The 17,408-nt window shown below is 40.2% G+C and overlaps 1 protein-coding gene across 2 annotated transcripts in view; it reads left to right on the top strand.

Moving 5' to 3' along the window:
- The window catches only part of cdh24b (cadherin 24, type 2b), a 150,044-nt gene that overhangs the window by 66,664 nt on the left and 65,972 nt on the right, over positions 1-17,408 (top strand). For both annotated transcript variants that reach the window (XM_083541609.1, XM_083541610.1), the window contains exon 3: positions 14,683-14,977. In XM_083541609.1, the coding sequence (XP_083397735.1) occupies positions 14,683-14,977 (295 nt within the window). The remainder of the gene's footprint in view (positions 1-14,682; positions 14,978-17,408) is intronic.

The raw sequence follows: 17,408 nt of genomic DNA, 5'->3' as shown, positions 1-17,408 counted from the left end.
CCATCCGTCCGTCCATCCATCCATCCAGCCAGCCATCCATCCATCCATCACTCATCAACCACCCATCCAACTACCATCATTATATTCATTAACCTACGAATAGATCTATTGTCCATCTATCCACCATCTGTCCTTTTACCTAAATAAGGTCAGGGGTTCAAGCTCCAGTATTGCCAAGCTGCCACTCTTGGGCCCTTAAGCAAGGCCCTCAACCCTCTGTGCTCCAGGGCCACTAATTCATTTCTGTCTGGGACAATAGTTTTGTACTTTAATATTACCAATCATGACACTATTAGATTTGTTATTTCCTATCAATAAATACAATTCCAGGTAAAACCATTGCAATAATTCCATGGCCTGCTACAATCTTGTTTCGATCAGGTTCCTCCCTTAGACTACAAATACAAAATCTTTAAAAAAAAGTGTCCCAAAGCATCCCAAGAGCAACATCCACCTACACCAGTGACACCCAGCCATTATAGAGTGTGGGCTTCATTTCCCCTGCATTGACCTAAAACCAAGACCTGAGATAAAAGCAATGTCAAAATATATACCTGAGCATTTTACCCCCTCGTATTTCCCCCTGGACCTCATTAGTGAAAATTACACCCAATGACATTCGGTGCTATTGGCAAGTTGTATGATCTAAGACACAGGGCTTGAAAGTGCTGGTGGTTTTCTTACCCCCTAGATAAAAAAAAAGTCAATTTGTTTTCAGATTTGTGTGTTTTTAAGAGGTTAATATAATACAAAGTATTTTATGAAACATTTCAAATTAACTCAAGTAGTAGTATGTAGTATTTTTAGCCTAATTAGTGCACCGAAACACTCAGTGAATCATCTAATATGAATTCTGTGGCATTTTTATTTCTCCCAATGATATTTATAGAACATGCTGCATAATTGCTGTGACTGTAAATAATTTGCTGTAGCTCAGTCATGGACATTTGACTAAAAGACGGGAGGCGGAGCTGCAAGTGGCGGAGTTGAAGATGTGGAGATTTGCATTGGGAGATGGACAGGATTAGAAATGAGAGAAATTATTAGAGGGACACGCATGTAGGACGTTTTGGGGACAAGGTTGAGGGAGGTGCGATTGAGATGGTTTGGACATGTGCAGAGGAGGGACATGGGGTACATCGGTAGAAGAATGTTGAAAATGAAGCCGCCAGAACGGAGGAAAAAGGGAGGCCAATGAGGAGGTTTATGGATGTGGTGAAGGAAGACATGCAGGTAGATGGTTTGAAGGAGGCAGATGTAGGGGACAGGGTAGTTTGGAGACGACTGTGGCGACCCCAATGAGAGCAGCCGAAAGAAGAAGAAGAAGCTCAGTCATGGACATGATAGTTATTATGTATATACATGTTGCTGTTTGAGAGCGATCATGGGATTAATCCTGAGTTGAAGGGAGCCTGACGAAGCTCTTCATTCTGGTTTCGCAATTTGCACTACAGTCTCGACGGTTTTAATTTATCTGTTGAACTAAGGACTAATGGTTCTTCTGGTGTTATGAGACTGTGATGCAACTTTTATTTGACCCCCGTTTTCACTCATATTAACTGTTAAGAAGATGGTTGTGGTGTGCAAGATACAACAGAGCTCATGACTATATCCACCACACCACCCACCCGTCATCCAATATCGACCACCATTATATTTAGTAACCTACCAATAGATACGCTGTCCATCTATCTGCCCATTTGTTCTTTTATCTAACCAAACAATCCATCCATTCATCCATCCATCCATCCACCACTCATCTACCACTCATCCACCTACCATCATTATATTTATTACTCAATAATAGATCCACTGTCCATCTATCCACACACCTGTTCTTTTACCTATCTATCCATCCATCCATAGCTATTATTTTACCCACCCACCCATCCATCCATCCATCCATCCACCCATCCATCCATCCACCCATCTATCTACTATCATTATATTCATTAACCCACCAATAGTTTCATTGTTCATCAATTCACCCATCCTTTCTTTACTCATCCATCCATCCATCCATCCATCCATCCATCCATCCATCCATCCATCCATCCATCCATCCATCTACTACCACTCATCACAGCTAACATCATTATATTTATTAGCCCACTAATAGATCCACAGTAGGTCTATTCACTAATCTGTTCTTTTATCCATCCATCCATCCGTCCATCCATCCATCCATTAATCCATCCATCCATTAAACCATCCATCTATTTCTTCTTTCTTTAATCCATTTATCCACCCTACCATCCACCACTCAGCCATCCCTCCCTTCATCCCTCCATCCATCCCTCTCTCCCTCCCTCCCTTCCTCTCTCCCTCCCTCCCTTCCTCTCTCCATCCACATCTAATTTTCAACACAACTTCTATCCATCTGTCCATTGATTTACTAAATTAACCACCACCCATTCACCCACCTACTATCTATCTATCTATCTATCTATCTATCTATCTATCTATCTATCTATCTATCTATCTATCTATCTATCTATCTATCTATCTATCTATCAACAAATGCAAGTTTATTTTGCACACTAATCAATTTGTGCTGCTTCTGTCTAATTAACCAGAGAATTACATCACATGATGCAGGGTTAAGTGGTGGCTCAACTGACTGTTTAATTGATTTGTGTTTGTATGTGTGCTATCAATGTTAATCCCAATACACGCTTTCCCCGCTCACTCTAACAATCGCATGCTATTAGAAAGAGTTGGAAAGTGGATAGCAAGACAGACTGTGTTGAGGCCACAGCAGACACCTGCTGTGCATGAGATCATGAGAGATAATTCAAGGATGACTCTCAACAAAATAGTTTGTGTTTTTCTTCCCTTTCCTCTCGCTGTGAAAAATATTTAGCCTCAAGGCCTGAACTCAGCAGGAGCGAAGGAGCAATTAGGGTTGAAGAGATGCTGACAAGGACAAAGAGAGAGGGACAAAATAGAAGAGTGTGGGTTAAAATAATAAAGCAACTCGGATTAGAAGAAAATCTGAATGAGGTAGAAGAGAAAAGTCAGAGGCAAATAGCAGGAAATTGCGGGCACAATGTAAAGCGATAAAAAGAGAAAAATGCTGCAAATACTACTGGCGAAAAGAAATAGGGAAAAAACTGAACCATATAAAAAACATCAAGTTTCTGAAAACTTTAAATGGTATAAAGTTGTGTGTTTGTGTGTGTGATGTGATGTGAGTGTGAGCATTAGAATAAGGATAAGATCACCCGGAAAGAGCTAACACGTAAAATATAGGAGATTAATCAGGGTTGAATGAGTGAGACAGGAAAGGGCAGCACAAGAGCGCAATTGTGTTAAATACCATTTTATTACCAACTCCCATGGAGACGAAATTCAAAAGCATTTAGTTTCTGCGTGTAGACGTTACAAGAAACCAGAGCATGGGGGGCCTATTATTGCTGAAATTCAAAGGGAACAATCATAATACACAACAGCGCTCTTTCCGTGTATGCTTTGTGCTTTTTTGGGACCGTGCTAGTTGCTTTGTATGTCACTGCTAGGTGTGCTATATAACACATGATTGCCATCCGTGCCATCCATGGGATTCCGTAAGGTCACTTTAGACTTTAGATAGAAATCCAACAAAGTGTTTCAGTAGACAAAACATAAAAAAAAAACCCACCTGTAGCAAATCTGATTACCTTGATTTAGTCATCTGATCAGACTAGCTAGAAGGCTTGAAATATTTGTTCCAGAATAGGGAAACGTTTTACAGACTTTTTGTACATTCTTTGCAATTTTATACAACCTATATATGAGGTGATTCACGCTGGATCTCAAAGTCTGCAGGAGCCAAATCTGGTCAGCATGTGGAAGTGAGATCATGTGGATTGTACTCCGATGATCATTATGCGCAAGTTGCTGAATGGTTTGAACTTTTTCGGGGGTTGAGCTCATTGGAGGTCTTTCTGATTTTTTGTCTAAAGTTTTTCTACTCTTTTTTGCCACTCAAAACATTTCAAACCAGTCATTGCAGCATCGCTGTATGTCAAACGTATGTCATGTAAAATGTCTCTGTGGCAGATTTGGCCAGTTTCACGCAGAATTTCATGTTTGCTATTGTTTTAACTTGCTGTCTAGGATAAAAACGCAGTCATAGTAACACACGTGGTCAGAATAGTACCAGTTAGCATCATTAGTTTTAAAACGTTTTGATACTACCTTGTATGTCTAGAAGGTCTTTGTATGCTGCAGTATTAAGATTTCCCTTTACCGTAAGTATGCCCATCCTGCGGCCCATAAAGACATGGTTTGCCAAAGATGGTGTAAACGAACTTGAACTGCCTGCACTCAAGTCCTGACCTTAACTCCACTGAACACATTTGGGATAATTCAAAACGTCGACTGTGGGTCACACCTTTAGACCTGACATCGGTACCTAACCTCACTGATGCTCTTGTGGCTGATAGCCCATACTCATGCTTTAAGTCCTAGTGAAAAGTCTTACCGGAAGACTGCTAGCTGTTCTAGGAGTACAGTATAACAATGTCCATGGATTTTAAATAGGATATTCAGCAAGCGCATCTGGGTAATGGTCAGGCACACTGACTATATATGAGCTACATATCAATAGATACACAAAATGAAAAGATAAGCAGAAAACTGGATTCACCATCAAGGTCATACTAGAGTTTTCTGGCCACTAATGCATTCCAAGGCAAGCTTTTAATCATAAAATGCAACATCTCTACTTTCCATTTGTCTAAGAATTCTAAAGAGAGTCCAGCACCAAGAAGAATGCACCTTGCATAGAATGTTCCACAATGCTACGAATTCCCCGATTAAAAATGACAGAAAGGTTCTAGTTTAATCAAAAAGCTGTAACAAATAGTTTCAATTCTAACCTAGGAACATTTGAACTTGTAGGGTTAAGGTCAGAACTAGACCCTTCTATTGAAACTCAGAACTTTTAAATGCAAGTGTAGACATCATCGAATCCTGGCGTTCCTCTGAAACATAAAAGGAAAATGTTGGGAAGTAATTACACTGGACCAATGACTTCAGCTGAGGCTTGATGGCTGCCAAGTTGATATGCCCAGACGTGGGGATCTCATGTCCTGCATAATTTGACTTTCCCCCTGATTTTCCCCTGATCCAATTGATTAGATAATTATTGTAATATTAGATTGATGTGAGCACATGGTACGGACTTGGTGGGGTCATCCAACTTCGCCTCCTAAACCTACATCATGGTTACTAGCTGATTCCAACCCTTGATACAATGTACATTCTGTAGGTTATGCAACCTTGCCACTCCAAAACAAGCAGTTAGCAAATTAGCAAGAATTTTACTTGATTAGCTGGTTAAACCATTCACCGCTATTTTTTATTTCCAGATTATAAAATCCAAATTGTAAAATCTATTTGAGACAATAACTGACAAAATGCAGGGCAAAATGAGCCATATGTACAACCAACCACCTCCCAGAGGCATGTAAAGATTGTTTGTATAGAACAATGGGAAGTGACTAGCCAAATGCAGTTCAGTACTGCTGACAGGGGAAAACTTGATGCTACTAAGCTTGACAATTTAAAAAAGTTAAAAATGTCTATTCAGTGGAGTAGAAGAAACAAAAGGAATACAGGACAACTGTAGCTTCTGCTGTAGTCACAAGTTTCAAGCTTCTCAAGATCACCTAGTCTGAAGGATAAAATAAATCATTCACCATGCCAGCATTATTGCGCCGTACACTACATGGATAAAAGTATTCGGACCTGAAGTTTTAACCATGTGTGGTGCTTTTCAAATCTGTTATCACAAACTTGGAGGCACACAATTTTACAGGACGTCTTTGGATGCAGCAGAATTAAATTTCCCTTCATTTGAACTAGGAGACCCAAACCTATTCTTGCATAACAATATCTCTGTACACAAAGCCAGCCCATGGATATATATGTGTTGGAAGATCTTGAGTGGCCTGCTATAGACCTCTGACCTCAACCCTATTGAACACCTTAGTCATAAATTAGAGTGGTGACTGCACCCCAGAGCTCCTCACCTAAGCTCTATCAGTACCTTACTTTTGTTTAAATCTAATGATTTTAATTTTCAATGACTATTAGGTGTGGCCCTTGATTGATTAGAATGAAACCTGCACTCACACCGGCCCATTGTGGAAAAGATTGGACACCCGTGATGTAGACGATGCTGTCATTTAAAATGGAAAATATCACCATATCAGGCAATAAAATGTAACAGAAAAAAGCACATGGCATTACATTGACCGTGACATGGCCATCCTTAGACATTAAGTAAAGGTCAGAGACAGCAAATTGATTTTAAGGAAAAACTTTAGAATTGGAAATCCATATAGAGGAAAGGAAAAGAGGACCAGACAGCACTAAACTTACATATCTGTGTGTACATATGCATAACTTCGTTTAAAAATGAATTTACAGCTTGAAAACATTTCTAACGTCTAATAAATTATGAAAGCGATCGCTTCCTTCTTAAATAAATGAAATGCAGTGCCAATTAAAAAATGTTTGGATAGCCACTCAAAAAAATATATATATGAAGGAGGCCTGGGTGTAGTCTTACAAAAGAACAAAACGAGAACCTTTTTTCTAACTATTGAAGACATTACACAACACATATATCACCCCGAGTCATAAAAAAAAAAAAAGATCCACGAGTCACACGATCGCCAGTGTCCCGTCATACATCAGCTGATTATGATAGCTGACATTTGCATATTCTCGGGCCCGAATTGCCTTTTGATCATAAATAATTCATGTTTGCGAGCCGAGTATGATAGCGGTAAGTAGGAGAGCGCTCGAAGTAATAATGTAGAGCAATAACGTCCATGAATAATACACACAGTCCTGGCGTGAGAGAGATGGGTCCGAAGGCTAAGCCGAGTCAGGAAGAAATAGGTCAGATCAGAGCCTTTCTCTGCTCTGCTCTGTTCTGTCCCTTCACCCTGCAGAGAAAGAGCTTTAAAGGTCCGTACCCTGGAGCAATGGCTAACTGGCTGAATCGCCACTTATTACAGTAGCATGGCAAAAATATATATTCAGTATTTATAAAAGCAGCTCTTTTTTAACAGAAACCAGGGTTGGTTAAATCAAAGTTTGCGAAGTAAATGTGTTTATCAAGCATCATGTTGCAAAAGTGAACCGATCCGAGAACGGTTTCAAGCTTCTTTCATTTTTTGATTCATACGGGAATAAGGGAGCAGGAGAGGAGTCTGTGGAAGTCAGTTATTCGGCAGAGAAACAGGTGTTGCCTTTTCCCATTGCACATTACTTAACACACTGACTGATCAGACCTAAACAGCTCTAAAATCATTGCACATCCCATAGTCTCTGTAACAGATGCCTTGTGTTCCACAAGGCTGCCTGATTCCCTGAAAAATTTTACTTTACTAACTGAAAATCGAGTATAGTGGCATCAGGATGGTGGCAACAGCTTTCGTTGCTTGTGCATCAGCAAAAAAAAAAAGGGATGCTTAAACCTGGCTAGATAGGGCTTCTGTCAAATACCATAATGCAGCCAATAAACACCATATGGCCTCAGATGCATGGGCTTGGGCAGAGTTGACACCTCACAGTTTTACAATTCCTGGGTTTGAGCCAAGGCTCGGATTACTGCCTGTGCCTGTGTTGGGAGGTGGGTCATCTATATCTCTAAATAAGTTAATGTAGCCCTTAATACTATATAGCCCCAGATGCCAAACTCACGTAGAGTTGACACCCCGCAGTTTTACTATACCTGGATCTGATTGTGAACTGGAATTACTGTCTATTCCTATAATATATCTATAGGTGTTTGTGTGTATGGCCACATTTGCTGCACTAGTGTCCAAGGTGGGGAGTATTCCCACCTTGTGCCCACTGTTGCCTCTGACCAGAATAAAGCAACTACTTATTACCAGTTGAAGTAATTCAAAGCAGACTTGCTCGGCAGACTCCCTAATCTTAAACACTTGCATTTATCTTAAAAAACAGTTTAAAGTTAGGAACCCCTTTTAAGGACCCAGCAGGGGCACCTTAGCAGCCCTAAGATTTGATCTCACAACCTTTTGCTGTTGAGCTACCACTGCCAAAACCTTTGAGCAGCATTGCGGTAACCCTCACCATTCCACTACTGTAATTCTGTGGAAATAGCTGAGTGATTATTGCATTGAGCTGCTAAATGGAAGGTTACAAGTTCATATTCCAGTATAATTAAGCCTTGCCCTCTGTATTCTTGAGGAAGCTGCTTAACCTTATGTGATCTTCTGGGTCCGGTCTTGATGGCAGATAACAGGCTCGGCTGAATTCCCAGAAGAAAATCCTGAATTAAAAGCTTCTTTAAATAGCAGGGCTAATTTCACAACGGTGGTTCTATGCGATTGTGTTGGCTGTAACTCAAGACTACATATCCCACAGCCCAGCATGAGTCTGGTATATAGTCATCCGCTGCACTGCAAAATCATCAGTAGGGAAGCGGCGTATCTGGTGCTCGCCTCAGCTGGAATAAACAGCTTTTAATAATGCAGTTGGGCTGGTCAGGCACATGTTAATTATGTGCCACTAGAGGAGATAAAAGACCCTCCAGAGTATCGTGACAGAGATGCAGTCTCAGGTGTGGTTTTCTAGTCGAAGCATGGACAGATGGGAGATTATTTTGGGGAAAGCGTTAGGGTGGGTTTAAGGGGTCAGGCATCTGGCATGAAATGGGGACGGAGCCAAGCTAGGTCACTTCATTTTGGCAACGAGACTCCGAGAAAGAACCTCATTTGTCCAACAAGGCTGTCACAGTCTCATGAGACATGGCTGAATGCTTGAACTATCTTCCATGCAAACTGCAAACACACATTCATACACTATTCTGTAGTGTAGTTTAAATACCACCAAGGCGGTACATAAAACAAATATTGCACAGTGATGAGAACTACTTGGCTTTTTTCAAATGGTCTGGACCTAGTGTTAAATTATTCGACATACTCTGGCTAGCCGAGTCAGCCAGGCTGTCTAGGAGACCAGGGGTCATAACTGCCCGAGTGTCTCAGCTGATTTCAGGTCAATTCTGTATCAAGCCAGAGTCTTATTCTTTCTTTTTTATATTTCACAGTGTAAGAAGCAGTGGATTTTCTTCCATCACATATAAAAACTTTAATAGGTTTTACCCTTGTGGTCTGTTGTTTTAAACTGGGGTTTATTTTTTAACAGCATTTTGGTAGTCCTTTAGGTTAGGACACATTAGGTTATATGCTTTCAACCCTGTAACCTAACCATCTCTAGAAAATATCTGGAATATTCAAATCATAATTTCCAGAAGATTATATGAATACTTTTTTGGTACCAACTGATAGTCACCTTGAAACCGCGACACATCATTAATTAAAAAGAAACAATATGAATCCAAAACGATTAGCTAGTAATTACATGCTAGTTATCTATATTTAATATGCGAAGAACCTTAACGAAAAGGCCATAAAGCAACCGTAGGATCTTGTAAAATGAGATCTTGTTCAAGGGTTCAATGGTGATTACGGAATCCCCCCTTATAAAAGGCTAGAATGGATTTGTGTTGTGTCTTTGCACGTGAGTGTGTGTGTGTATGAGTATCCTGGTCATTGAACCGCTGTTTAGCACGGTCAAAGCCCATTTCACACAAGGGCACAAGTGTCGTTCTCTCCATCTGTGATCGTCAGCGGTTGAGAATTATATCCGCCGAAGAGACCACTTTCATTAGACTAATGCGTGTATGCAAAAACGCAATTTTTGCCTCTTGATTTTCTGCTTTCGTGATTTATCGTGCAGCGCAAATGGGAAATTGAGTATACACGTATAAGTTATTTAAGTCATTTAGAGGTTGACACTGAAGTTTGTGATGTATGGGTATTGAAAAATGGGAAATCAAGTATAAGCATATTACCTTATGGTAATGAAGGAGGCCTTACAAATGCGCCACGATCTCCTAAACAACTGTCCTCGCTGCTAAGGAGGGCTAACTCGAATGGATTTGATGGTCTGTGAAGTGGCACTGAATCAACCGAAAGGCGTCTTTTTGATGCATTATTACATAAAATCGTTCGAGTGCCATCGTTTCTCTTGACACTGCAGCCCATTAAATAATATGATATTTGAGCATCAAGCTAGTTCAGGCCACATTAGATTTGACAGATGTAATTGCATAGATGATTATTGTTACTGTAATGAGCCCAAACATCTGCTTGGCGTTGCGTCTTTTGTCCGTGGCCCCTTTTCAAGAGATACATGTAATGAAGTCGGGGAAAGAGAAAGAAAGAGAAAAAGAAAACTCAGTGTTTCCAGCAGCTTTTTACTCGTCCGCTCCCCACTGAGCAGTTTCTCCTCTTCGTACATCACCCTGCCGATGCTGGTTTTAATGATTGCAGCAGCTTCATTAAGGGCCTCGTTAAACCCCGTCATTAAGGCTGGTCATTAATGTCTTTCGTTAAGAACCCCAGGTCTGGAACTGTTATGTGTTGGCAGCTTTGACTGACTCTTGAGTGCGAGTCCAGCATTAATGCCTGGATCTTCGAAACCAACGCGTGGTGACAAGTGCACGCAAGTTTCCTTAGCAACAAAGCCCCACCCACTGGGTAGCCTGAGGGGGTCATAATAAATAAGCTTTCACTCCTTGTTGCCATGCAGTGCTTTAAGTGTCTCTTGCAAAGACGGCTTGGCATTATACTTATTGAATTATTATTATATTACGAATGGTATATATACACAGACCAAGCATAACATTATGACATTCTAACATTATTCATTATGGCACCTTTCATTGTGTGGGATATATTAGGCAGCAAGTGAACATTTTTCCTCAAAGTTAATGTGTTAAAGCTGGAAAAAATAGGCAAGGACAAAGATTTGAGCGAATTTGACGAGGGGAAAATTGTGATGGCTAGACGACTGGGTCAGAGCGTCTCCAAAACAGCAGCTCTTGTGCGCTGTTCCCCGGCCTGCAGTAGTCAGTATCTATCAAACAGGGTCATGGCTGGACGAGGCTCATTAATGTACCTGGCGGAGCGAAGGCTGTTCAAGTTTGGTCAAGAGACTTTTATTGTCATTTCTACTATACACAGTGGTATACAGTACACAGTAAAATGAGACAACGTTCCTCTGGAACCCTGGTGCTACACTAAACAACAACATAGAGCTACAACACAACACAAGCTACGTAAAGTGCTTAGAGTGTAACCTAGTGCAAACAGTGCAGACAAAAAACAGTGTAGACAGACAACACGAGACAAGACACAAAACCAGAGATAGTGCCGACCAGTAAACCTACTGTATACTTTGATTATACAGTACTGTGCGAGGAGAACTGTAAAAACTTGGTCCGATCCAACAGACGAGCTCCTGTTTCATGCTTGACAGGTCAGGAATGTTTTGGCAACCAAAGGGGGACCAACACAATATTAGACAGGTGATCATAATGTTATGTCTGAGCGCCATAAAGTTGTGCTTGCTCGGTGTATAATAGGTAAAAACTCCCTTAGATGGTATGAGGAAGAAACCTTGAGAGGAACAAGACTCAAAAGGGAACAAATCCTTATCTGGGTGGCACCGAATATTCATTTATTACAGATAACCATGATTGAGGTGTGCAGTGATGGTGATCAAATGCAACTTGGGGACTCCAGCAAGACTAGCTATGGCAGCATAACTATAAGGAAGAGCCAGAAGATAACACAGATATTAGGGATCTCTCCCATACGGAATCTGATATATAGCAATATATGCAAATTATATATATTTCATGCATTCATATACATATATTTTTTGTAAATGGTGAAAATGTTGCATTTTTAAACATTGCTTGTTAGTTTACAGTTGCTTCCAGAGTAAAAAAAAAAAAAAGCAAGCAGCAGGACATTATGCATTACAGAAATAAAGCAATTGTTTAAAACCTGTGTGCCAATAGTAACAGGCTGACCCCTACTGTATTGTACAGTAATCAATTTGCACTTACTCCTGAGCTGGAACTTGAAACACTGCATTTGATTGATTGTCCCAAACTGAAATCAAAAATCGTATTGTAAGTACCAAAATGCACATATCTAAGAGATTTAATTTAGAGATTTTAAAAATGAGATAACAAAAGACATCAACCCATCAATAAAAACCTTTAACAAAGAAATTACACGAGTAAAGCTAAGTGCAATAATAAAAAATACATACATTTTCATTTAGAGAGCATTCGTATGTTTGAGAGTTAGCATATTAGCAAAGGAAAATGTACGCTGGGATGACAAAGCTTTTAAAAAAAAACATAAATATGTTATCTGTAAAACATGATGCAGTCGACAGGACATCTTATAATAATAGAAATTACTTTATATATATATATATATATATATATATATATATATATATAATTTATTAGTACAAACTAATGAAATGTTACTTCGAACATTTGAGGCATTTAGAAAAAAATCTGATTTTTTCGCGAGTTACCAAATAAAAAGTCACAAACTATCAAGGTCGCGAGTGTCAAGGTCGCGTGTATTGAGGTTCCACTGTACTACTATGTGTGTCTGTGTGTGTGTGTGTATGTGTATATATATATATATATATATATATATATATATATATATATATATATATATATATATATATATATAGAGTGAATATTTAGATTTAAAAAAATTCCCCTTCTGGATCCATTGAGGGAAATGTGCTTAGCTGTTTCCACACATGGATGCTTCCGAAACGCTGCCATCCCAGTTTCCATTTTTCTTCCAAGCTCGCAATGTCACATTTCTGTAGGGAGTCGTGTTATTACGGGGCGCCTTTTTCCGGCAGACACATTCTGGCCACGTATGAGTGGTAATGAGAACGAATGCTGATGCTCAGGGCGGACTGATCCCCTCGGAGCACTGAGCATGAGCCCTGAAGCTTGATTGTGGGAAAGCTATACATAAACCTTCCCCAGCCTTGGACTAGCGCCGATCTGGGGGAGACTGACACGGCGCACTGTCAATTACTCGCATGTGAAGCTGCATAATGCCATAATGCTGTCACTTCCTGTTGTTACCTGAACACTGATTCGTACTTCAGCGCTAAAGCTTTTTTTTTTTGGTGCCAAAAAAATCAGAACCCCTTTAGGGGTTTCAGTTGGAGTTAATAGTGCATATATGATTTTGATGGTATTCTCTTCTTTAAAAAAAAAACAAATCAATTAATCGTATGATTGTCATTGTCATCTCGTGATTAATCACTTGATCACATTTTTATTTAAGCTTTCTGCTAATGTATGTTTATTATTAGCGAAACCAAACTGAAGACAAATTACTGTGTTTTGAATGATGTAAATCATCAAGCGGAAATTTTGCTATGTTTCCACACGGACGGTTTTAATTGGCGGATCAGCGTCAGTAAAACAAATGTTACATGATTAAATATGATTTTTTCGGGGTTTATTTATTCATGAATTCATTTCTGAGTAACGAAAAGACGTCGTGAATAAACGCGTGTTGCGTTGGTTTTAATTGCGCCACATTTTTCCACAAGTTTGGAGCCACACAATTCTATATGATGTCTTCGGATGTGGTAGAATCCAAATCAATTTATTTATATTTATGTTTAGCTTTTTAAAAATGGACATGGTCTTAAATAATGGAGAATCTGAAGATGACCTCGATTCATCTTGTCATTTCATTTCCACCAACGAGGAGGTTACACGATTTGATAATGAGGGTTCTGGTGGTGGGAATCCATTACTGGATCAAGACTGGGTTGCACCATCTGAGACTTAAGGGTTTGATATAATCACGTCCCAGACTTCAGAATTCAGACTCAACCAACAGATAACGAGATTCACGTGGTGAGACGTGGTGACCTTCTATAGAGCTCTGACCTCAACCCTACTCAACACCTTTAGGATGAATTGGGACACTGATTGCACCCAAGGTTTCCTCACCAAACCTACATCAGTATCAACATCGGGCACAATAGAAAATCTTGTGGAACCTTTTACCAGAAGATGAGAGTGGAGGTAAATGTGGAATGGGATGTTCAGAAAAGCACATACGAATCTTGTGTCTATAGTTTGTTGAAAAATAGATGACACTACGTGAGACCACAAGTACAAAAAAAGACGTCCTTTAGCACTTATTCAGACGTTTTTCTTTTGCATATCCCGCCTTTTAATATCACTGTATCTTTATTTCTCATGAGGGATCTCGGAACGCTTTCATCCCGCCATTGTGACAAATATCGTTCCTTAGCCTATTACCGTCAAATTTAACAATCTTTTTTTTTTAATGACTTTTTTTTCTTGTAACATACTTCCTTCAAAGTCACACGGTTTAATCGAATCCAGCGCCTAATCCAGGAGCACTGACAATGAGGCTGGGAATATTTCATATATTTGTATATATACAATTCATATTCACTTCAAAGCATGAAAAAGTCGCTAACAGAGCATTGAATTTAATGAAGATTTGCTTTAATTACCATGAATCAATCAATGCTAAGCCTTCATCTATTTCCCTCTGTCGGAAAACGAATTTTTATTATTTTTGTTCAACAAATTTGCATGTTTTCTGCTGATTGAATCCCAGAACTTGTATTGACACAATGTTGGCCAAAAAAACCGCATATTTCTTTAATATAAGTTCGTTTTCACTTCACCCGTCTGGCTTGTGTTTTAGGTCTAATTCTTCCACCTCTTCCTGTTGTTTTTTTTATAAATTTTTTTTTTAGCTGCACACGGATATGGACAGAGGGGATGGGCGCACCAAGTACGTGCTCCGAGGCGAAGGGGCGGGGTCGGTGTTTGTGATCGACGAAAAGACAGGCAACATCCATGTGACCAAGCCCTTGGACAGGGAGGAGAAGGACGAGTACAGGCTTATCGCCACGGCAACAGACAGCCAGACCGAGCGTGCCCTGGAGCCCTCTTCCCAGTTCATCATCAGGGTGCAGGACATCAACGACAATCCGCCTGTGTTTGAAGATGGGCCATATAGCGCCACCGTCTCTGAGATGGCCAACATAGGTAACTGCACTGGGGAAGGTCAGGTGTCAAAGCCGGCCATCTGTGTAACGTTCCCACATTAGTGCTGGGATTTAAAACAGACGGATTTATGTATACGGCACAAGAGCGCTGATAAGGTCGGCGCTCCGGCATCCGTCAGCTGGAGCTGTGTAAAAAAAAAAAAAAAAAAAAAAAACACACAAATTGCTCTGTGAAATAAGTTTGGCATCCTGAATAAACTCCTAAGTTTGGTGAAACAGAAATATTTATCTTTCAAGTTATAATATTTAATTTATATGCCTCTGTGCTCAAAGACATGTTTGCACCACTTTAGCACTTAATGAATTGAATTCATGTTTGAGGGAGGAAAAAAAACATCCCGCAAAATCTGACGCGTGCTGAATGCTCCGTTTATTTTTTTTGACGATCGGGAAAAAAAAATTTCCCGTGCTTAGTTCTATTCAATTTGCGACGTTTCATCCCGTCTGAATGCATTAACGGCTCGAAAAACGGCGACATCACGTGCCGGTCTTTTCTCGAGCTGAATGTGCACAGATTTCGGTGTTTGTGTAAATGTTGCGTCAACCTCGCCGTGACACATCAATTTTTTGATCTGCTTGTCTGATTATCCTGTAGCGGTGTGAATCAAAACAGTCTCTCTCTCTTTCTCTTTTCCCTCTCTCTTTCTCACGCTCCAGAGTTTTCCATTTATGTCGCTCTGCTTCTTAAGTACCTGTGATAGATCAGTAATCAGAGCAGCCCTGCCCAGCGCTCATTCCAGATGACACTGTCAGGTCTCTGTTGTCAAGAAAGCGGCAACAGCTGTGCCCACAAATCCCTTCTTTCCTCCTAGCTTGTCAGCTAATGCCCCATAGGAAAATGTGTTTTTTTCTCCCAACCATATATATATATATATATTTCCTTCTTCTTTCCCCCACCAATTTCCATTCCTCACATGACGGATGCTGGGGTATGATTTATTTGTTGGGCTGTTAAAGGGGGTGGGGGTAAAGGAAGAAACGTCTATAACTGTCAGGGATAGAGGATAGAAAGGATATGTGGGAATGAGCGAGGGTCAAGGGATTGGCGGGACAGGGGGAGAGGGTGGGGTGGGGGGTGGGAATCAAGTAACCGAGAGATTGAAAACGAACGCGAGAGGGAATAAGGGATGGCGAATTAGGGAAGGAAAAACAAGGGAGATGAAAGGGATGAATTGTGCACGTCTGTATTCGCGTAGGGCTCCATCGATTTGTATGTGTCGCGGAAGCAGAAGTGGGCGTGGCCTAACTTACATTTGTACAAATTCGTTTTTTAACAACTATTGCTTTTTTAATCGTCTTTCCGTAAGCATTGTCAAATAAAAATAAAAAGCATTGGGAAGAGAAGTGGAGGCACTGTCTGCATGGTGTCTAGTTTCTTGACATCACTATATGGTTAAAAATATTGTGACACTTGATTTTTTTCCAGCTATATGTGCTTCTTTCTCAAAGTGTTAAGGGGAACACAATTGTCTTTGGATTCAGAACCATGAAATTTTACCCAAACATAAACTAGGAGGCCCAAACCTGTTCCAGCATGACAATGTGCATAAAACCAGCTCCATGAAAATATGGTTTCCATTGGTTGGACTGGAAGATCTCCTGCTATAGAGCTCTGACCCCAAATCTACTGAACGCTTTTGGGATGAATGTGAGCGCTGACTGGACTCCAGGCCTCCTCACCTCACCTACATCAGTATCTGACTTTACTACCATTTTTGTGGTAGTAAATCTTCACAATGTTACAATCTCACAATCTTGGTATGGTCAGGTGTCCACTCACTTTTGTATATATAATGTACATCACAACTCTGATAACCAATCTTCCAAAATATACCATCTACAATCACACATACTTTATGGACCAAGGTTTATGGACACAGGACACCATACGATTTGTATGACTCTTCTTTAGTCCCCATTTGGTCTCCATTCTTCTGGGAAGGTGTTCCACTTGATATTGGAGTGTGCTTGTGGAGATTTATTCAGCCACAAGGGCTTTAACAAAGTTAAGGTACTAATGTAGGTGAGGTGAAGAGGCATTGGGGTGGACTCAGTGTTCCAATTCATTTCAAAGGTCTTGAGTAGGGTTGAGGTCAGAACACTTTAGGAGGCCCCTTGTGATCCTCCGCTCACATGAATCCCATGGAAATCATATCTTAATAGAGTTGACTTTATCCACAAGGCCATTGCTGGAACAAGTTTGGGTCTCCTAGTTTAAGTGAAGGGAAAATTAATTGGTATTGTATCCAAAGGTATTGTATCCTATTCCTTTGTTTGCCTCAATTATGTGCAAAACAGTTTGGCAATGAAGCACATTTGGCTAGAAAAGTCGAGCCTCCCACTTTTCAACTTACACCGATCAGGCATAACATTATAACATTATGGGTGGTGAAGTGAATAACACTGATCAT

This window comes from Silurus aristotelis (assembly GCF_946808225.1).
Source record: "Silurus aristotelis genome assembly, chromosome: 5".
Taxonomy (NCBI): domain Eukaryota; kingdom Metazoa; phylum Chordata; class Actinopteri; order Siluriformes; family Siluridae; genus Silurus; species Silurus aristotelis.
The sequence above is the reverse complement of the archived record's forward strand: the minus strand, read 5'-3'. Positions and strand labels throughout refer to the sequence as shown.